Genomic DNA, 21,840 nt, shown 5'->3' on the forward strand with positions numbered 1-21,840 from the left:
CTGTAGTTTGGGAATTGGCACCAAAGCCTAGTAGGACCTGGGATTGACCTCCTTTTGGCTTCTATTTCCGGGAGTACCGCTGTGACCAATGTTGATCCTAAGTAGGGATGAGCTTCTGAAGCTCATATTTGACCATATGGTTGAGAGATATTTGGACCTCCGGGTGGGGGCAGCAACAAGAGAAGAACTGAGAGGGGCTGGGCGCACCTGGCTTGGGGTCCCAGCTGTGACGGAGTCCCGGAATCAATCCACAAATGGAACGGGCAGGATCCATTTCTGCGGAATGGTATTTTTTTGCTTCCAAGCAGCAAAGGACAATAAAGCGCAGTCCAAATGAACCAAGCAGGAAAACTCCTGGAAACAAAGAGAGGTGAGTTCATAGGAAGCAGCAGTGTCCTTTGTCTGCCTCTCACTGGAGCCGCTGGGATCTCAGCTACTCTATTTTTTTTTAAAAAAAATATTTATTGAAATTTTACAGACAAAAGAGAATTACGGAATAAGAAAAGAAAAAGAAAAAGAAAGACACAAAAATGCAAAGAAAAATACAAAATACATGAAGAAATAAAAAACAATTAAAAAACAAATCAATCTTTTCGTATCTTATATTTCAATTACTTGTTTCCTGACTTCCTCACACCTCTCTTTTTTGTATTCCACTTCAGATAGTTAATTCAGCAAATCCTTTCCCTCTTTGTATTTATCTTAATTCTATATCTTAACATATTATAACTTTATATTTTCATCTAATTATCAGTCCATTTTTACATATTCTTTTTAACCTTATTGCTAAAGCCACTTCATTTCAATCCAACATCATTTTAGCATTCATTAATTTTACAATGTTTCTGCAAATAGTCTTTAAACTTCTTCCAATCTTCTTCCACCAACTCTTCTCCCTGGTCTCGGATTCTGCCAGTCATTTCCGCCAATTCCATATAGTCTATCACTTTCATCTGCCATGCTTCCAAGGTGGGTAGATCCTGTGTCTTCCAATACTTTGCGATGAGAATTCTTGCTGCTGTTGTTGCATACATAAAGAAAGTTCTGTCCTTCTTTGGCACCAATTGGCCGACCAATTGGCCGACCATGCCCAGGAGAAAGGCCTCTGGTTTCTTCAGGAAGGTATATCTAAATACCTTTTTCATTTCATTATAGATCATCTCCCAGAAAGCCTTAATCCTTGGGCACGTCCACCAAAGGTGAAAGAATGTACCTTCATTTTCTTTACATTTCCAACACTTATTATCAGGCAAATGATATATTTTTGCAAGCTTGACTGGTGTCATGTACCACCTATATATCATTTTCATAATATTCTCTCTTAAGGCATTACATGCTGTAAATTTCATACCTGTGGTCCACAACTGTTCCCAGTCAGCAAACATAATGTTATGACCAATATCTTGTGCCCATTTAATCATTGCAGATTTAACCGTTTCATCCTGCGTGTTCCATTTTAACAGCAAGTTATACATTCTTGAAAGTATCTTAGTTTTGGGATCTAGAAAGATGGGCTGACATGGGTGACTGTCTCTCAAAAGCAAACGATGACACGAGGGCTCCCTCCACGGTTACCTGCTAATTTGATGCGAGTGCATGCTGGCCTTCACCTCCTGGGAAATGCGATTGTCCACAAGGACATCCCATTAGCCTCCAAATCTGATGAACTAGATGGAGAGCTTTTTGTTGTTGTTTAATCATTTAGTCGTGCCCGACTCTTCGTGACCCCATGGACCAGAGCACGCCAGGCACTCCTGTCTTCCACTGCCTCCCGCAGTTTGGTCCAACTCATGTTTGTATCTTCGATAACACCGTCCAACCATCTCGTCCTCTGTCGTCCCCTTCTCCTTGTGCCCTCCATCTTTCCCAACACCAGGGTCTTTTCCAGGGAGTCTTCTCTTCTCATGAGGTGGCCAAAGTATTGGAGCCTCAGCTTCAGGATCTGTCCTTCCAGTGAGCACTCAGGGCTGATTTCCTTCAGAATGGAGAGGTTTGATCTTCTTGCAGTCCATGGGACTCTCAAGAGTCTCCTCCAACACCATAATTCAAAAGCATCAATTCTTCGGCGATCAGCCTTCTTTATGGTCCAGCTCTCACTTCCATACATCACTACTGGAGAGCTTATGCTACAATAAATGTGGTAGGCTATCAAGTGCTATAAGACTCTCCTTTGTTGCCTCTCCTTGCTAATAAGCTTCATGCGCAGAGTTTGAGTGGCTGGCTGAAACAAACAGGCCAACAGAGGGATGAGGCATGTGGGCGGCACATGGGAGGAATAATATAAATAATAAATAAAAATAAAAAATTATTTATACCCCGCCCTTCCCAGTTCAGAAAACCAGGCTCAGGGTGGCTAACAACAAATTTAAAACACTTAATTGATGCAACAAAAAATACAGTATAAAACGGGAATAACAATAAATTCAGAATTCAAAAATCAATTTGGGAGGAAATCCATCCAATAAACATTAGAGGATCACCAAGGTTAGCTGGCTAAATTAGTCCTATTTAGGCCAGCGGGGAGACCAGGGGATAATTAGCTGTGGGATCCAGAGCGGGTAATCTTCATAAAAAGGGAAGAGGGAGGGAAGGAAGGGGAATAAAAGATCAGGCTAAGTTCAAATTGAAAGCCAGGCGGAATAGCTCTGTCTTACAGGCCCTGCGGACGGAAGTTAAATCCTGCTGGGCCCTGGTCTCATGGGACAGAGCATTCCACCAGGTTGGAGCCATCACTGAGAAGGCCCTTGCCCGGGTGGAGGATAATCTGACTTCCTTAGGGCCCGGGACCTCTAAACTATGATTATTCATGGACCTTAAGGTCCTCTGTGGGGAATACTAGGAGAGGCAGCATTTGACATTGTCCTCTGACCAGGGTTTTCTGCTGCTCCATGGTGACTTGCTCCAATGATGTGAGGGGAAGGAAGGAACATGGCACATGAGGTATGGCTGGGCTGTCACTTCCTAAGCCCATTTACAGGCTTCCTTTCTTTATTAAAATCTTGAGAAGCGCCCATTGTGGAGAGATCGTACAGAGCATGCCAAAGCAGACCATGGGAGCATCTGGCTCAGTATTGTGTATACTGACTTGCAACATATTTCTAAAGTTCATTGGTGGTGTTCAACACCAATCCTACTCAGAGAAGACCCCTTGAAATTAATGGCAAAGGCAAAGGACCCCTGGACGGTTAAGTCCAGTCAAAGCTGACTATGGGGTTGCGGCGCTCATTTCGCTTTTCAGGCCGAGGGAGCTGGCGTTTGTCCACAGACAGCTTTCCGGGTCATGTGGCCAGTAGGACTAAACCACTTCCAGTGCAACGGGACACCGTGACGAAATCCAGAGTGCAAGGAAACACCGTTTACCTTCCCGCCGCAGTGGTACCTATTCATCTACTTGCACTGGCGTGCTTTTGAACTGCTAGGTTGGCAGAAGCTGGGACAGAGCAACGGGAGCTCACTCCGTCGCATGGATTTGAACCGCTGACCTTCCGGTCGGCAAGCCCAAGAAGCTCAATGGTTTAGACCACAGCGCCACCCGCTTTACCTTTCTCTGAAATTAATGACCCTGACTTGGAGTCGAATACCACTATAAATTTCCCCCCATCCTACCTGGAGGGGCCAGGGATTGAACCTGGGTCATTCTGAAAGCAAAGCAGATTCTCTTGTCACTGATCTACAGCAGCACTTTGGTGCCCCATCTCTATTTTCTATTCCATTGACCTGCTCTTTATTTCCAAGGATGTGCCAGGGCTTGGTTTTAGAGAGCTCTATTTTTCAGGCTATGAAGCACACTGCCAGGGGGAACTCATCTGAGCTGTTGAGTAAGAAACTTGCCTCAGTGAGCTGAGTCAGAAAGCTGAGATCAAAAGAAGTGTTGTAAGAAGACGAGCATATAAAAGCTATGAAGTAATGGGAAATGTTTTCCTTGCTAAATTTTTGTCTCCCAGAAAACTTTTTTTAGAGAAATCCAGGAGCCTTGTTTTCTTCAGTTGCAACTCTACTGGTGTCATGTAACCGCTAGGCCAGCCCATAATATTTAAGCGGGTTGGACTAGATCAGTGGTTCCCAACCTTTTTTTGGCCATGCTCCACCTAAGCATCTCTAAAATCCTGATGTAGCCCCCCCCCCATGACATATAGTAATTGTTATTATTCAAAAAGCGAACTCCTATTCACGTGGTGGAAGCCTAAAAGGCCATTCAGGGTTAATAACTTATTCTCAAATTGCCCCCCTTAAAAATCAAATCACCCCCTTTAAAAATCAAATTGCCCCCCTGTGGGGTGTGTGCCCCACGTTGGGAACCACAAGCCTAGATAGTCGGCCAGTGTGGTGTAGTGGTTAAGAGCGGTAGTCTTGTAATCTGGGGAACCGGGTTCGCGTCTCCGCTCCTCCACATGCAGCTGCTGGGTGACCTTGGGCCAGTCACACTTCTCTGAAGTCTCTCAGCCCCACTCACCTCACAGAGTGTTTGTTGTGGGGGAGGAAGGGAAAGGAGAATGTTAGCCGCTTTGAGACTCCTTCAGGTAGTGATAAAGCGGGATATCAAATCCAAACTCTTGTTGTTGTTGTTCTTTGGGTCTCTTCCAGCTCTACAATTTTTGGGTTTTTTTAGTGTCCAAAGTGGAACAGCAAATGTGCTCCTCCCCTCCCCCTGTTGAGGTACATGAGACCCAAGTCTGGCCAAGTTATTTTGACACTTGAGGCAGACACCCAAAATCAGCTGCTGCCTCACTCTGTCTAATGGCTGGGCCGGGGCTTCTCCTCCAACATCTGTGGCCGCAGGATGGGACTCCTAAACTTGATTCAGCTGCCACTGTGATTGGTGCAAGTACAGGGGTACCTTGGTTCTCAAACTTAATCCGTTCCGGGAGTCTGTTCGACTCCCAAAACTGTTCAAAATCCAAGGTGCGGCTTCTGATTGGCTGCAGGAGCTTCCTGCACCCAAGCGGAAGCCACGTCAGATATTCGGCTTCCAAAAAACGTTCGCAAACCGGAATACTTGCTTCTTGGTTTGCGGCATCTGGGAGCCAATTTGTTCAGGAGCCAAGCCATTCGAGAACGAAGATACCACTGTACGCTCATCATTTGTGAGCGTTTGGATCGTCTCCTTAGTAAAGCCACAGCCGTTAGTGTCATCAGGCAAATGATAATAACAATTAAAGCCACTAATGAGATTTAAAAAAAAATAATCAGTTTGTAAGTAGACCAGGAAAATAAAACCCCAATTGAACAAGAATCATTTCCTGTGTAGTAGCATTTTTGGCTAGCGTTCAACTGGATCTCATTTCAAGCCTGGTTCCTATTGTCACAAATGCACTGAAAAGCCATTGCACAAACCAGAGTAAAATGACCCTGAGAACTAGACCATACAGAGAATTGAGTTTCCTGGCATCACCTTCCCCCCAAGAGGCAAGGAATAGGCACAAAATAGCCCTGCTCAGAAAGCACGGATCATCATCCAGGAAGAGAGATACAGTATTGCAAGTGAGCAATATGTGTCTCAATGAACCGCAGGGGAAGGCAAACGTAGCACTTTGCTGTGTCTGGCTAAAGCTGAGCTCAGAATCTTATTATATATTGCATGGAAAGCATTATACTCTTCTTCATTCTACTTGTTCGCCAGTGAAGCTGAAATGTGCCTATCTCAATTATTCCCAGATGCAAACCCCCTAGATTTACTAATGTAAAGAAATCATACAGAACCCCACAATCATGCCCCCCCTCCCATCCTTTTCCATTTAGCCTGTTTCATTTATTAGTTAGTTGGAAGTTCTTAGCCGGGGGCAGCTTGGCTGGAGTAAAATATTGATGCTCACTTGGCACCAGCCAACAGCCCACTATTGCTAATGAAGTCTCTGTAGGTAGACTTGCTTTGTTACTAAACCTCATGATGTTGTTGTTGTTTAGTCGTTTAGTCATGTCCGACTCTTCGTGACCCCATGGACCAGAGCACGCCAGGCACCTCTGTCCTTCACTACCTCCCGCAGTTTGGTCAAACTCATGCTGGTAACCTCGAAAACACTATCCAACCATCTCGTTCTCTGTCGCCCCCTTCTCCTTGTGCCCTCCATCTTTCCCAGCATCAGTGTCTTCTCCAGGGAGTCTTCTCTTCTCATGAGGTGGCCAAAGTACTGGAGCCTCAGCTTCACGATCTGTCCTTCCAGTGAGCACTCAGGGCTGATTTCCTTAAGAATGGATGCGTTTGATCTTCTTGCAGTCCGTGGGACTCTCAAGAGTCTTCTCCAGCACCATAATTCAAAAGCATCAATTCTTCGGCGATCAGCCTTCTTTATGGTCCAGCTCATAAACCTCATAGGTAAACCTCATAGGTAAAGCTAAAGAGACCATTAGGTCCAGTCGTGGCCGACTCTGGGGTTGCGGCGCTCATCTCGCTTTATTGGCCATGGGAGGTGGTGTACAGCTTCTGGGTCATGTGGCCAGCATGCCTAAGCCGCTTCTGGCGAACCAGAGCAGTGCACGGAAACACCATTTACCTTCCCGCCGGAGCTATACCTATTTATCTACTTGCACTTTGACATGCTTTTGAACTGCTAGGTTGGCAGGAGCAGGGGCCAAGCAACGGGAGCTCACCCTGTCGCAGGGATTCGAACCGCTGACCTTCTGATTGGCAAGTCCTAGGCTCTGTGGTTTAACCCACAGCGCCACCCGCGCCCCACTAAGCCTCATGAACGTCTTTAAAAAATAAATAAATATATTGTGTTGTTATTTGCTCATGAACTTCTTAAACATGTCAGGAAATAGTTGGGCTTTATTATTATTATTATTATTATTATTATTAAGAAACCCCAGCAAATTAATAAGATTTCTTTTTCTTTTTTATGACCGCTATGTTTTAGCATCTCTGGAACACTTGTCTGCGCTGCAAGTTAGCTCACACCTTTTTCATTTGAGATAGGCTTCTTTCACTTATCATCATTTTTTATTTGTATACCGTCTTTCTATCTTACAATACCCAAGGCGGTTTAGAAGCTGAAGAATCAAAGAATGTACACCTTATAACAATCTAATTCAATACAAAAATGTGACAATAAAACATACGTAACTTTAAAATAAGCAACAAATAAAATAATAATCATAGAATATTAAATATCAACATCTAAAAATTAAACAGAAATCCACTCTTAACAACAATAATACAGTCATACCTCGGGTTAAAGTCGCTTCAGGTTGAGCGTTTTCAGGTTACACTCCGCGGTGACCCGGAAGTAACAGAGCACGTTACTTCCGGGTTTCGCCACTCGCGCATGCGCAGACGCTCAAAATGACATCACGCGCATGCGCAGAAGTGGCAAATCGTGACCCGCGCATGTGCAGACGCGGGTTGCGTTCTGCTCAGGATGCGAACGGGGCTCCGGAACAGATCCCGTTTGCATCCAGAGGTACCACTGTAAATAAATTCTAAACTATAATCAATAAAACGGCAAGTCACAGTGCATAAAATAATAGAATATAAACTGAGAAGCAGAGACTGGAGAGTGGGTCAAGGCCTTGCCTGATGAAATCTCTCCCCTCCCCTTTCACTTACTAAACATTAGCACAATCTCCATTTCTTTTTTAAAAAGAGAGCTTTTCTAATCCTCATGGAACAAGAAAAGGAGGAATTGCAATAATGATGTTCCTGTGCTCTGTATTAGGGCTTTACCATATTCTAGTGACAAAGCTAAAACTACCCTTTCCTTGTTTGCTTGCTATAATATACTTTGCTATTTCAGTGTTCCAATAATCCCAGATTTATGCCTGCAGTCTAGATTTTTTAAACAAATAAAGTAAAAGGAGTCAGCTCCATCATTTGGGGCAATTACAGAAGGTGGTTGTAGAACTATTTATGACGTCTGTGCCTTTCTTAAAGTGACATTAGGTTACAGCTTTTGTTTGGGGCAGGGCTCCCCTGTGCCTTTAAAAACAACGAGACAGCTAGAAATCCACTCTGCTTCCCTATCACAGCATCTTCACGATTACAATAAATAAATGAATAATTCTCCCTAGGCGCACTCTTGCAGGCTGTGCCACTGCTAAAAGCACAGGACCACTCCCAGGAGAAACGGTGGCAACCTAATGGAAATGAATTAGCTACCGGCTTTCAAGAACCGCTAAAAGAAAACGATCTGCTTATAGATCCGAAACCGCGGAATACCAAGCTGTACGGTTGAAGTTTGGGGCAGCGTAAAACGCATTGTCCACGCTCAGGAAACCCAGCCATTGATCTGAGGGCCAGCTAGCAAGTGTGCATTAAAATTTGTCTCCACAGGAGCTACTGCTTATTCCATCAAAATATTTATTGTCAGAAGGAAGCTGTATCTGGGGAGGCGGGGTGGGGTTGCAGGTCAATGTCAGGGAATCAGGGCTGCCAGTCAAAGGTTTCAATCAAACGGGCATAGTTCTGAAATAAAGAAAGATCTGGGCATCCGCTGGAGAGGTCGAGGGGGCGCAATCCAACCAGCTTTTTTTTGGTGGGGGAAGCACATTTATATAACATAGAAAATGCGTAAAAGATGCGGGATCTTGGCGTGAAGAGGGCGAGGGGATACAACGTGGGTTTTCGTCTTTCTGGTTGCGGGGGGGGGGCTGCCTGGCTGCCTGCCTGCGACTCCACCTGCAAGCAGCTGTCTCTCTCTCTCATATCCGCGCGCCCTTCCCCGCCACCCGCCGTCTATCTTGCCAGACGACAGGGAGGAGGGCGGGGATGGACGAGAAGCGGCTGAAGAGCCGGGAAAGATCGTTAACTGCGAGCCCTTGTCAGGCATGATCCGGATCGACCGAGAATGCGACGGTTCCTCCTCCCTCCCCCGCGCCCCCTCCCCGTCGCTTCTTCCCCAGACAAAAAGCCACACCCAGCCTTGGGGCGTTGGAACAAATGCTAAGGGGCCTTCCCTACGGGAGGGCGCGCACACCCACCCGCCTTCCTTCGCCCTTCTTGGCTGCAGAAAGGAAGCTGGGAGCGGTTTGCTGGGAGCAGGAGTTGGAGAGAAGGAAGGCGGCACTTTTATTGCGCTTAAGGCTTTGCCGCCTGACCTAGGCGCCCCTGCTTAAGCTCTGGGTTTCTCTCTCCTTCCTTTCCCATTTACAAAAAAATAAATCAATCCCAGTTTATCATTTTTTTGTTGCCACCGGGCCCAACCTCAGCCCCTTTCTTTTCAAGCTCTGGGTTCAGATTTTCCCCTCCACCGCATCCCCTTGCTAAGAAAAAAACCTCCATCCCGGAAGCCGCCTGCGGCGCTTTCTCCTTGGCGAGGTCTCCCCCACCACCCACGCGCGTCTCGCTCTTGCGTAGACTGGGAGGAACAGGGACCCGATCCCAGACTTATTTCCACGTCAGCCGCAGATTCCCATTGGGCGCTGCGTCCCTCTCGCCAGCTCGCTGCGTAATTTGCCCAGGGCATCTGTGTGACAGGGCAGGTTTGCAACCAAAGACGCTTTTACAGCAGGTCTGCAGAGTAAGGCAACAGCCGAATGCACAATTGGGCGTAGAGAGCCCTCTTCTGCAGGTTTTTCCTTGAATGCGTAATTCTGCTGACCCCTAACATTTTTGCCTGCTCGTCAGCACCGCTGTGGCCCCACTAAGTCCCAAGTTTCCTCCATCTTAATTATATCTAATAAAATATTTTTAATGTATTAAATCTTCTGTGCTCATCAAATGAAAGCAATCGCCAGTTGCCCAGACCTCTCTTTCAAAAAAAATATATAAAAAAAATGCAGTACTTTTTTTTCCAAATTATGGGATTCTCAGCCCAGCGACCTGCTGCTGTTGCCTTTGATTTTGCAGAAATGCGCATCCCGTGGCAACATTATTTCTTTGCATGTTAATGCACGATTGACATTTTGGGCTGCACCGTCCTGAGCGGGGAGAGGGCAGTACTTAAATGTTTAAAATCATGCAAAATTCAGATGCTCCTCTGGTACTGCCCCCCCCGCGCCCCGCCCCGCCTCGCGCGCTATGGCGCATGGAAGAGAGTAACTGTTCTTCTGTTTGGTCTCTTTGTCTGGAGGATGCGAGGCGACTTTGGATGCTGAGGAGAGGCGGGGTGTGGGGAGAGATTACCTCATCCTATGCGCCCTGAGCCAATGGCTTTTCTCCTCCCCTAGTTTCTCCAGGCAGATTGGGGGTGTCTCGACCAACCGCAAAAAGCCTTCGCCCGTCCCCATGGTGACGAGGTTGTATATAGGGAGCCGCGTTGCCCTGTGTGCTACAGGTTCTCTTACATCGACCTCCTAAGAGTCGCGCTGTAAGAAAGCAAAAACCCTCCTCGGCTCCCGTTTGATTTCTCGAAGCTCGGCAACCAAGAGGCAGATATGGTAAGCGCCAGCGCCTCTCGGCTGCGGGGGGGTTTCAGAGGAGGAGGGGGTGGGACAAAGCACAGGCAATCCTGGCAGCATTTCTCCTGGCCCGCCCCAAGCCAGTTCTGCTTTCTTCCCCATCTTTCCCTTGGCTCTTCTGGGCATGCTTTGTCCCTGCGCCTCTGCGGGGGCTCTTTTTCTTCCATCGGCTCGCTGCTGCTGCTGCCGAGCTGTGGAAATGCAGAGGCTGCTGGTTCCTCCTTCTCCCTTCCTCTCTGCAAAGAAAAGGGGGGGGGGAGGACGAGCTGTTGTTCTCCAAGGCGGCAGCAGCAGCAGCAGTGCATCCTCGAAGCCTGACGCAATGGCTTCCCCTTGGCTGGGAAAGGCGAGGCAAGGGTGGCTTCCTGCCTGCGTAGCGCTGCTGGCTGCGGGCTTGCGTCTCCATCTCCAGCCCTTCCCAGCTGCGGATGCGCATAGGAGGCGGAGGAGGCAGTGTCAGCGGGGAAGCAGCGGTACCAGCCCCAAGCAAGCCTGTGCTTTAACCCGAATGCAGGGGCGCAAATGGAGCCATCTGCAATTCAAAGCTGCTCTCCTGACTCGGAAGGAAGTGGGGTGGAAGTCGAGGGGGGGTGTTATTTCACAGGATGTAAACCCGATTAGACTGCGGGTTATCAGTGATTATAAAATTAAAACCAATTTTAAAAAAAGAATCCAAACAAACAAGGCGTACTAAACGCAGCGGCGTAGCACGGGTTGCAGGCGCTCGGGGCAGGTCAGCTGGGGTGGGTGGGAGGGCGCCCCTGCCCATTAGACCAACCCGCCTGCCGCCACGCCTCAGCTGCCAGGGCTCTGTGCCCGTTGGGGGGGCAGCTGATTGCGCCCCTTCAAAAATGTGGGGCCACGGACCCCCCCCCCACGTCCTCCCACGCTACGCCTCTGCAAATGTTATGGGTGTTGAAGCTTCAGGATTCCACACACCCCCTTGGAAGTAAACGTGTTTCAGTAGCAAACAAAAGCAATAGGTTTCCATCTGAAACAAAATACTCAGTATGATTGATTTCTGCGCCACTAGCGATTCCGCAAGGGGGCAAAAGTCAGCACCAGTGCAGCAGTCGTGGGTCTTGGGGGGCGGCTTATACCGAAGCTTTCTTGTCTTCTGCTGCAATCCTGCGCTCTAGGAATAAATGCTAGAGGCAGGGCAGCTTGCTTCTGAGCAGAGAAGCATGCATGGGCTTGGGGGGGGGGATCGCCACCAGTTCAGGAGTTGCCAGCTCTGCCGATTTCTTGTGCGCAGAGGGGATCATATTGGCAGAAGCCCCGCCTTTGCATCGCTCCAAGAGATTCCGCATAAAGAGCAGCATTGTTAAGCGAGGAATCTGTGTTAAGGATGGGGAGCAGCCGGGAAGAGGGGGTGGGGGTGGGCAGGGCTGGGGACCCACCGAGAATCACGTCGGTTTAAGTGGCAGCTCCTTCCCTCTCCCCCCTCCCCCTCCCAGCCCACAGATTGGTCTGAAGGCAGAAGGAGATGGCTGAGACAGCAGACAAAGAGCGTGGCTCCTCTGGCAGATGTGACCAGAATAATTATTGAGAGACAATAATGCTGGAGGGCGGCTTAACTGCACTGGTTGCCGTTTTCGAAAAGCACCCTCGACGTTGTGGTGTTGCAGATAGCTTCCTATACATTTCCTGCTCTGGAACGACTCTTTCGCTGCCCCTAAAACTTTCCCAATATAATAAAAAGATACTGGGACTTTAAAAAACAACAACACACGTATCCTCAATTTTCATGGGAAGAACAGACAGCAACATGCCCTCCTTGGCAAGAGATAGGAGGTTTGTCTTCTGGTCCAGACACCCCCATTGATTTATTTCATTCCCAAGCATGTTCTCAGCCGGGGTCAGAGAAGGGAAAATTGGCAAAACGGTATAATGAGATCATGCTGGAAATAGACTCGGCTGTGTTAATCCATCACAGAACGCAGGCTCCAGCAGTCAGCGTGGGCGTAGTCAGCAAAAATAATTGACTAGAATGGGTGTACCTAATGCAGAAGAATACCCAGTATTCCTGGACAGGGTGTGGCATTTCTTGGTGTTCCCTATGGGCTAAGGAATAAATCACCTCAAATGACTAAATGTCCCTGACAGCAGTGGAGACAATACCTGGGACTGGGCACATTGGGCTTGCAAAGTGGAGGGAGGAAAAGACTGACGATAAACCCAAGGATTCAAAGGACTTGGGTCTTCTGAAAATTCAGGCATTCGCTATGTGCCATGTAAGGTTGAGCATTCTTGGATAATACGTCTCCAAATGTCCATGAGCAACAAAGTTGGATAGTGAATTCACTGGGATTCATAGCATCCAAGGAACAATAGGCTGGGTGTGGCACCCTTGCCTGATTAACAGGTATGCTACTAGAGCATTTAAATTTCACTGGATTCTCTTCAAGGGGATTAAGGTGGCTCTCTCACACTGTTTTTTAGTTCCCATTTGAACAAGGGTTTTTGAACAATGGGCTAGCACCTGCTGCACAATTTTTGGCTTTTGTATATATAAATAACTTTTATTAAATTTTCTGTTCTACACTTTAAAATACTCATTTAAACATCCTTAAAATATCAGTGACTTCCCTTCTTCTCTTCCCATGGTTCATTTTGCATATCAAAAATCCCTGCATATTTTACAAAAACTAAACCATTCAGTATTCCATTATTCCATCCATCAAAACTTATATACACTGTTGAATTTATCTTAATGATTCCAACGTTTTCAAATGCACACAATTTCCCCCCATGTATTCAATAAACATTTTCCAATCTTCTCTAAACGTATGTCCTTCTTGTTCTCTCTATCTGTATGTTAAGACTGCAAGCTGCCCATATTCTTGTCTGCTGAAGTTGCCATTCTTCTTTATCACAATTATTGGCTTTGTCATTCGCTGACCTTTGCTTTTCACCTTGTACGCATCTCCCACAAAACTGGTTGCCTGTGTTTCTTCTATCGATCCCCAGTTGACAGGACTGAGGTAGCAATTACAGGTGTAGCTTATGAGCAGAATCCTAAATAGCAGGATTCTGAAAAGAGCACCCAAAAGCAAATCCCAATTAATACATATATGTGCTTCTTCTTCACCTTTAGCGTGAGTGCATCTCCATCCACGTTGGCCAAGCCGGAGTCCAGATTGGCAATGCCTGCTGGGAGCTATACTGTCTTGAGCATGGCATCCAGCCTGATGGGCAGATGCCCAGTGACAAGACCATTGGGGGAGGAGACGACTCCTTCAACACGTTCTTCAGTGAGACGGGAGCTGGCAAGCACGTGCCCAGGGCGGTCTTTGTGGACTTGGAACCAACTGTGATTGGTGAGCAAACAAGGCACTTCTAATAGCTTTCTAGCTATGTTTGTGTCTACAGGAGGGATGCCAGAGGTCTTGATGCTTCCACTTGCTTCTCTCCACAGATGAGGTGCGTACTGGCACCTACCGCCAGCTCTTCCACCCCGAGCAGCTCATCACGGGCAAGGAGGATGCTGCCAACAATTATGCCAGGGGCCACTACACCATTGGCAAGGAGATCATTGACCTGGTCCTCGACAGGATACGCAAGCTGGTAAACATGCTTTGTCTAATGGAAGATTTGTGAAGGATAGAAAACGGTGCAACATGATCGTATGTTGCTGTTTTGTTTACGGCCATATAACAAATATCAGTAGTTAAAAGAAGATCAACATTGATATTAACTACTAGGTTAGTATTGAAAATGCAGATATACATTAATTATTCTAACGTTAGGGATTACAAAGTTAGCTTGACATTGGAGTTACATTGAAGATCAAGCTAACCTACTTGAAGAGAATATGTATACCGTAAATCATCCTAATAAGTTTATGGGGAAATGGATGTTTCTTGTAATGCTTTTGAACAGGAACTAAACTATTATTATTTTTAAATTCCATTTTGCAAAATTCTAAATATGTTCACTGGCCCCAAAAGCTTGGCGACACAGAATGTCATGAACTAGATTGATACACGTTCACTTTAAGAAGCTACATAAGTAGACAGTCCTTTCTCATCTAAACAGAATGGAGAGAGAAAATAATTTTTTATTTACATTAGCATCAATTTATCCCAACAGGCCGACCAATGCACAGGTCTCCAGGGCTTCCTGGTCTTCCACAGTTTTGGTGGGGGCACCGGCTCTGGGTTCACCTCCTTGCTGATGGAGCGCCTGTCTGTTGACTACGGCAAGAAGTCCAAGCTGGAGTTCTCCATCTACCCAGCCCCCCAAGTCTCCACAGCGGTCGTCGAGCCCTACAACTCCATCCTGACCACCCACACCACCCTGGAGCACTCCGACTGCGCCTTCATGGTAGACAACGAGGCCATCTATGACATTTGCCGCAGGAATCTTGACATTGAGCGCCCCACTTACACCAACCTAAACAGGTTGATAGGTCAGATTGTGTCCTCCATTACAGCCTCCCTGCGATTTGATGGTGCCCTGAATGTAGATCTGACAGAATTCCAGACCAATCTGGTGCCCTATCCCCGAATCCACTTCCCCCTGGCCACCTATGCCCCGGTCATCTCAGCTGAGAAAGCTTACCATGAGCAGCTTTCTGTAGCAGAGATCACCAACGCTTGCTTTGAGCCAGCCAACCAGATGGTGAAATGTGACCCTCGTCACGGTAAATACATGGCCTGCTGCCTGTTGTACCGTGGGGACGTTGTTCCCAAAGACGTCAACGCTGCTATTGCCACCATCAAGACCAAACGTACCATCCAGTTTGTGGACTGGTGCCCCACCGGTTTCAAAGTTGGCATCAACTACCAGCCCCCCACGGTGGTCCCCGGGGGCGACCTGGCCAAAGTGCAGCGTGCCGTCTGCATGCTGAGCAACACCACAGCCATTGCTGAGGCCTGGGCTCGCCTGGACCACAAGTTTGACCTGATGTATGCCAAGCGTGCCTTTGTCCACTGGTACGTTGGGGAAGGGATGGAGGAAGGCGAGTTCTCAGAGGCCCGGGAGGACATGGCTGCCCTGGAGAAGGATTATGAAGAAGTGGGTGTGGATTCTGTCGAAGGGGAGGGTGAAGAGGAAGGAGAGGAATACTAAAGCAAAATGTCACAATGGTGCTGCTCTTACAGGGAAATTAAAGCTAGTTAACAACATTCAGGTTTTGGTCTGATCAGTTAATTTATGTAGCCGTGTTCAGAAACCTTTGTTTGCCCTACAATAACTGATCTGTGCCCTAAAACATGAAGGTTTTTATTACAAGCCCTAATCATTTAATGTTGTGGGTTTGTGAATAAAAGGCATTCCCTGTCCTAGAAGATTTGTGTCTTTGTCTTTATTCTTAACTCATGTAATATTTATTTTTTTGAAAAATATGATATTGGGCATTGATTGTGGGCACATTCCTATCCAGTGGTATCTCGGTTTTCAAATGTAATCCATTCTGGAAGACCATTCGACTTCCAAAATGTTCAAAAATCAAAGCATTTACTTGTGGAAAACTCAATACGGAATCCGGGTGGCACTTTCGACTTCTGAAAGTGTTCGAAAACCGAAGCAGTTACTTCTGGGTTTTCGGCATTCTAAAACCGAAACGTTCAACTTCCAAGACTTTTGAAAACCGAGCTACCACTGTATTTGCAATATACTAGCCCTAGGTGTACTCTACGATTACGCTGGCCTAAAGGCTGCCTTGTCCAATGAATGATGAGCCCAGGAGCAGAGAGGGAGACACCCGCAGTTTGAAACCACCAGAATTGCACACAGGAAAAGCAAACTTGCCTTAGTCCTTGTCACTTCAAACAACACAGCTTTCTAGCTTTGCTTCTTCACTGCCTCACCCCTGCCTGTTTCTGCCACACTTGTATTGAGGGTATCCAACATGGTGCTCACTGCATATATTACCGATTACAATTCCCATAAGCCAGGGTCTCCAGCTGTTTTTGGACTACACATCCCATCATCCCTGACTACAGGCCCTCTTAGCTAGAGATATAATGGGAGTTGCAGTCCAACAACGGCTGGAGACCCAAGTTTGCAAAGCCCTGCTGTAAGCCTTGATCATTGGTTATTCTGAGTGGGACTGATGGGAGTCAAACAATAGCTGGCAAGTACTATGTTCGCTGGGACGCGGGTGGCGCTGTGGGTTAAACCACAGAGCCTAGGACTTACTGATCAGAAGGTCAGTGGTTCAAATCCCCGCGATGGGGTGAGCTCCCGTTTCTCAGTCCCTGCTCCTGCCAACCTAGCAGTTCGAAAGTACGTCAAAGTGCAAGTAGATAAATAGGTACCACTCCAGCGGGAAGGTAAATGGCGTTTCCATGCATTGCTCTGGTTCTCCAGAAGCGGCTTAGTCATGCTGGCCACATGACCCAGAAGCTGTATACCAGCTCCCTCGGCCAATAAAGCAAGATGAGCGCCGCAACCCCAGAGTTGGTCACGACTGGACCTAATGGTCAGGGGTCCCTTTACCCTTTACATTACTATGTTTGCTACCCCTGGACATACTACAGCGGTATGTAAAGTCAGGGGACCAGAAAACCCCCATATTCTACCACCAGCCCATAATTTGAGCACTGCTAGTGCAGGGGAATGATCCAAAGTTTTTCTTACAGCTAAAAGGTAAAGGTAAAGGGACACCTGACCATTAGGTCCAGTCGTGACCGACTCAGCCGAAGCTTAGCTTAATTTATTTTATTAAGATGTGTTTAGGATGCCTTTAATCCTACTATCATTCAGGGTGCTCAACCTCAGAAGGCTACCGCAAAGCACTTGCAGTTTATCTCCCATGTCATCACAGATGCAAACACAGACGATTCCTATCTGGGGGTGTTTTTACTTTTAAAGGTTATTTGCCTAGCTACAATTCTGGAAAATGCTCACCCTGGTCTGTAATTCCCATTGAATTCAGTGGACCTTCCTTCCCACTGGACATGTATGGGATTGTAATGTATTCTGCATTTTAAAACAAACAAACAAACCCTACCATTTCTGCTCCTCTGACACAGAAGGGAACAAATGTTTTAAATAAATAATGAAAAGGAAGTAAGAAGCAGAGTGAAATTGGAGATGGGGAAAGCTGAGAAGAGTGAGCATGCAAACTCACATGTGCTGTGAAAATGTCCAGCCCAAAGATCTACACCAAGTCAACATGCCTCAAATAAAAAGAAGAGATGTCAAAAAGAGGAAAACTGTTTTCAGTATAATAATAAGAATACTACTACTACTACTACTACTAATAATAATAATTTGTTATTGTTATTATTTATACCCCGCCCATTGCACTCTGGGCAGCTCCCAACAGAATATTTAAAACATGATAAAACATCAAACATTAAAAACTTCCCTAAACAGGGCTGCCTTTTATTTCTTTTTCAAAAACAATAATTAGTGGTTTTTTTTTAAGCATGCTGTAAGTTAAAGTTAGGGATATTATATGATACTTCGAAATAGCAAACTTACCCTATTAGCTTTGGTGATATGGTTTTATTTGTGGCAGATAAATACTTCATTATTTGCTCTCAGGCGTGGGTAGATTCCTAGCATGTTTTCCAAAAAGTATTGTAAAACGAAGCTAGCGTAGACTGCTATTGCTACACATTTCAACACATTTATTCACGTATAGATAGCTTTAAATGCAATGCCATGCTTAGGGACATACGAAGCTGCCTAACACCAAGTCATATTACCCACACTGGCTGGCAGCAACTTCTCCAGGGTTTCAGACGGAGGTTTCCCAGCCCTACCTTCAGATGGTGGGACGCGGGTGGCGCTGTGGGTTAAAAAGAGCCTAGGACTTGTCGATCAGAAGGTCGGCGGTTCGAATCCCCACGACGGGGTGAGCTCCCGTCGCTCGGTCCCTGCTCCTGCCAACCTAGCAGTTCAAAAGTACGTCAAAATGCAAGTAGATAAATAGGTACCGCTCCAGCGGGAAGGTAAATGGCATTTCCGTGCGCTGCTCTGGTTCGCCAGAAGTGGCTTAGTCATGCTGGCCACATGACCCAGAAGCTGTACGCCGACTCCCTCGGCCAATAAAGCGAGATGAGCGTCACAACCCCAGGGTCAGCCACGACTGGACCTAATAGTCAGGGGTCCCTTTACCCTTACCTGCAGGTGGTGGAATTTGAACCTGGGACCTTTAGCATGTAAGGCATGTGTTCTGCTACTAAGCTATGGCCCTTCCCAACCCTACATGTCACAAGCAGACTGGGATAATGGGGCTGTGCTAAAAATCCTTGAGCTTATGTGGAACGTTATTAAACAATGATGTGACCACGCTCATTATTGCTATTAACTTTGGTTGATGAAGTGACGTCACTCACTGGAGATGACCATATGACAGTTCTGCCTTTTGCATGGGTAAATACAAATATTACCCCCAAAGTAGTATCAAATCACACCATTTTTATTTATTTATTTTTTGAGAGGGAGGATTGCTAATTCTTTGTGAACAGATGGGCACAATGTAAATAAATATAATAATACTGGCCTGCCCTTACAGTGATGTTGCAATGATATATATGAAGTGCTTTGAGCATTCAAGAGAAAAGACAATATAAATGAGTATATTGGGGGATGCCGCCCAATTCTCAGAAGACTTGTGTTTAGCAATATATGGAAACACGGCTGCTGGGACTGCGGTGCTGAATCGGTGGAGACAGCGAACAGGGAAGAAGCTCAGCATGTTGGCGAGAAAGGATTTTATGTATCTAACAAGGCATACTGTAGCATCCATTCAGGAGCAGAGGACTACAAGTGTTTAATAAAGGGACTATTGTTACGTTAAATATACAGTATATGCTCATTTTACAGGACCACGTTCTTTCTTTGTTTATAAGCATGTATATACCCAAAGCAGCATAGACTTGGCCTCTCAAGTGCCCAAGTGTGTCCTCTTTGGTGCATATCAGTTTACCATACACAATATTTTATTTGGACCCTGATTCAGTGATGTGGAAAGCAACCAAATTAGGCTTGGACCATTGTGGAGGCTGCTTGCTTCACCACAGATCTAAATCAGAACCTCATTTGGGGGGAAGAACCTGAATTTTCTTGTCTTGCCGTTCACTGTTATGGGGAAATTTAAAACTGGCTGCAACTCCTTTACCTTTTGATAGGACTGGATGAAATTTGCAAACTCTTGTGCAGATAAAGCCCACTCAGTTTAAAACAAATAGGTTCGAGTGTTGGGGTGTTTTGGGTGTCTTTAACATTTTTATTTACCATATTGGCCTGAATATAAGCCGCACCCGAATATAAGCCGCACCTTTAAAATTGGAGGGGGGGATACTTGAATATAAGCCGCTCCATTCCTCTTGCCACGCTCATGCTGCTGTTTGCCCCACACTCCTGGCTGTATATCATAAGGTCACAAATATAAGTCACACTTTAACTTTTCATGATCAGAATTTTGGGGGAATGCGAGGCTTATATTCAGGCCAATACGGTATTTATTTTAAAGGGAATGTCTATAACAGAAGCCGATAATATTTGCAAGCATGAATGAATACTGGAGTGAGTAGTGATGTCAGCATGTCTTGGTAAGCAAATCTTGGTAAGGATCTACGTAAGATTTTTGTCTGATCTGGAAGGGTTCTTCTTATGCGTTTGTATTTTCCAGTTACCAAGGAACTATCACAAAGGGCAAATAAACAAAGCAAAGGTACAATTTTCCTGCAGCATGTCTTGCTACTAGATTCTGAAATGGACACAAACTCCAGACTCTAACAGTGAGTCATACAGCCTTAACTGAATCTTCCTAGTCCCTCTCAAGAACCAGAGAAACTTACGTTTGAGGTGATAGTGTTACCAACAACATCTGATGATGCTAATATTTCTTTGGCATTTCATTAGACTGGGAACATCTGGAGAGGAGAAAGGAACCATCTTCAAATCCAAAGCACTCCAGTTCTTTGCCTTCATTACACATTTGGCATCACATGTCAGGATGAGTAATCCTAGTTTCTTCCTTCTCTTTAGGAAGATTTCTAGCATGCACAGTAGGCACCCGAAACATGCAAAATTTGTGAGAAGCGTGCAGGCTGCAGGCAGGAAGTAGGAAAAAACGAGAATCATCTCCTGCCTTCTTTGTGCCTGCGGTTTGCACCAATTTCTACTACTGCCATTTTGGTGGAGGTTTAGCACAAAGAAATAGCCGAATGCAAAATCCAGTTGGGTTGGAGAACAGAAGTCCTCTCCTACTGTAGATATTAATATTACACAGCATGAAGCAATTGGATGCATAAAAACCATCTCCTTTGGAAATAAAAATTGTCCAGACCCATAAATATTATTCAAAGCTTTTCTAACCAGAACCTCTTCAAAACAGGTACAGAACAATCAATGATACATCCAGAAAGTTGTATAAAGCATATGCATATAGGTGGTTCATAGAACATGATTACAATTAGAGCAAAAATTCAAAGGTCTGTCTCTCCCATAGCTTGCATTAGCCTGCATTCAGCCTAAGGCTATGCAGCTCCTGGAGAGGCTCATTTATCACATCTTTTTCTCACTGTGCCTGGGAACAAATGGCCCAGAGGCAACACCCTTCAAGATGGAGATTTGCAACTGAATACCTTTCACATGATCTAAGGTTAAACATCCATGTGAAAGCTAGCAGAGAACATCAATAGTTAACTATCAACTCAATTAGAAGCTTAGAGAGCTTCAGTACGCTGCAATGGAATTTTCCAATGTTAAACCCTGTCAGCAACACACATGCAGGCATTCTCCATTTCAAGTGCAATTAAACAATTATACATAATATGCCCTCCCCACTCCACCATAGGAGCCAACTTCTAGGGGCTGAGGTCCCTTCGCCTCCTCCAATAAATTGAGCCCCCAGTTAATGAGCAATGCGGTTCAAATGATGTGTGCGTGCTGCATCATGTAATCATGTGGGGTGGGGCTTACCTGGGCCCCCTCAACATTTTATTCAAGTTGTCATCCCTGCACCCCAGCAAAAGGAGACTGGGGGAAGCTATAAAATGTTTAGTATGTGAGAATTGTCGCAGGCGAGCAAGCAGAGGGCAGGGATAGAGAAAATGAGATTAAAATGGACACCCTCATTAAAGACTGCAATTGTACTTAATAAGGTGAGGTTGCAGTAGTAGGTTGTACAGTGGTACCTCCGGTTGTGAACGGATCCGTTCCGGAGGCCCATTCGCAACATGAAAAGAGTGCAACCCACAGTGGCGCGTCTGCGCATGCACAGCTTGCGATTTGCCGCTTCTGTGCATGAGCGTGACGTCATTTTGCCCACATGCACGAGTGGCGAAACCCGGAAGTAACCCTTTCTGGTACTTCCGCGTTGCCACGGGACGTAACCTGAAAGAATGTAACATGAAGCGGACGTAACGAGGTATGACTATATGGGTAATGCATCCGGAAGATAAATTGTATATCGAGGAGTTTATGATCTAACACGGTTCCCCTTCCTGCCTTTGTTCCTTCCTCTTCTTATCTCTTGTTAAGATCTTTGATGGCATGAGAACAGCCTTTAATGTCTTAAGAAACAGGGAGGAAGTGATAGTG

The 21,840-nt window shown here is 46.0% G+C and overlaps 1 protein-coding gene across 2 annotated transcripts in view; it reads left to right on the forward strand.

The window, feature by feature from the left end:
- The window catches only part of TUBA1A (tubulin alpha 1a), a 90,885-nt gene extending 75,262 nt beyond the window's left edge, over window positions 1-15,623 (forward strand). Inside the window, exons 1-4 of one of the 2 annotated variants that reach the window (XM_053375241.1) lie at window positions 10,176-10,311; window positions 13,430-13,652; window positions 13,751-13,899; window positions 14,425-15,623. In XM_053375241.1, the coding sequence (XP_053231216.1) occupies window positions 10,309-10,311; window positions 13,430-13,652; window positions 13,751-13,899; window positions 14,425-15,405 (1,356 nt within the window). In that variant the 5' untranslated portion in view covers window positions 10,176-10,308 and the 3' untranslated portion in view covers window positions 15,406-15,623. Of the gene's footprint in view, window positions 1-10,175; window positions 10,312-13,429; window positions 13,653-13,750; window positions 13,900-14,424 lie in introns of those variants that run through there. The other variant, XM_053375242.1, reaches the window with a different exon arrangement.
- The last annotated feature ends 6,217 nt before the right edge of the window (window positions 15,624-21,840 follow it).

Source organism: Podarcis raffonei, chromosome 2, assembly GCF_027172205.1.
Source record: "Podarcis raffonei isolate rPodRaf1 chromosome 2, rPodRaf1.pri, whole genome shotgun sequence".
NCBI lineage: Eukaryota > Metazoa > Chordata > Lepidosauria > Squamata > Lacertidae > Podarcis > Podarcis raffonei.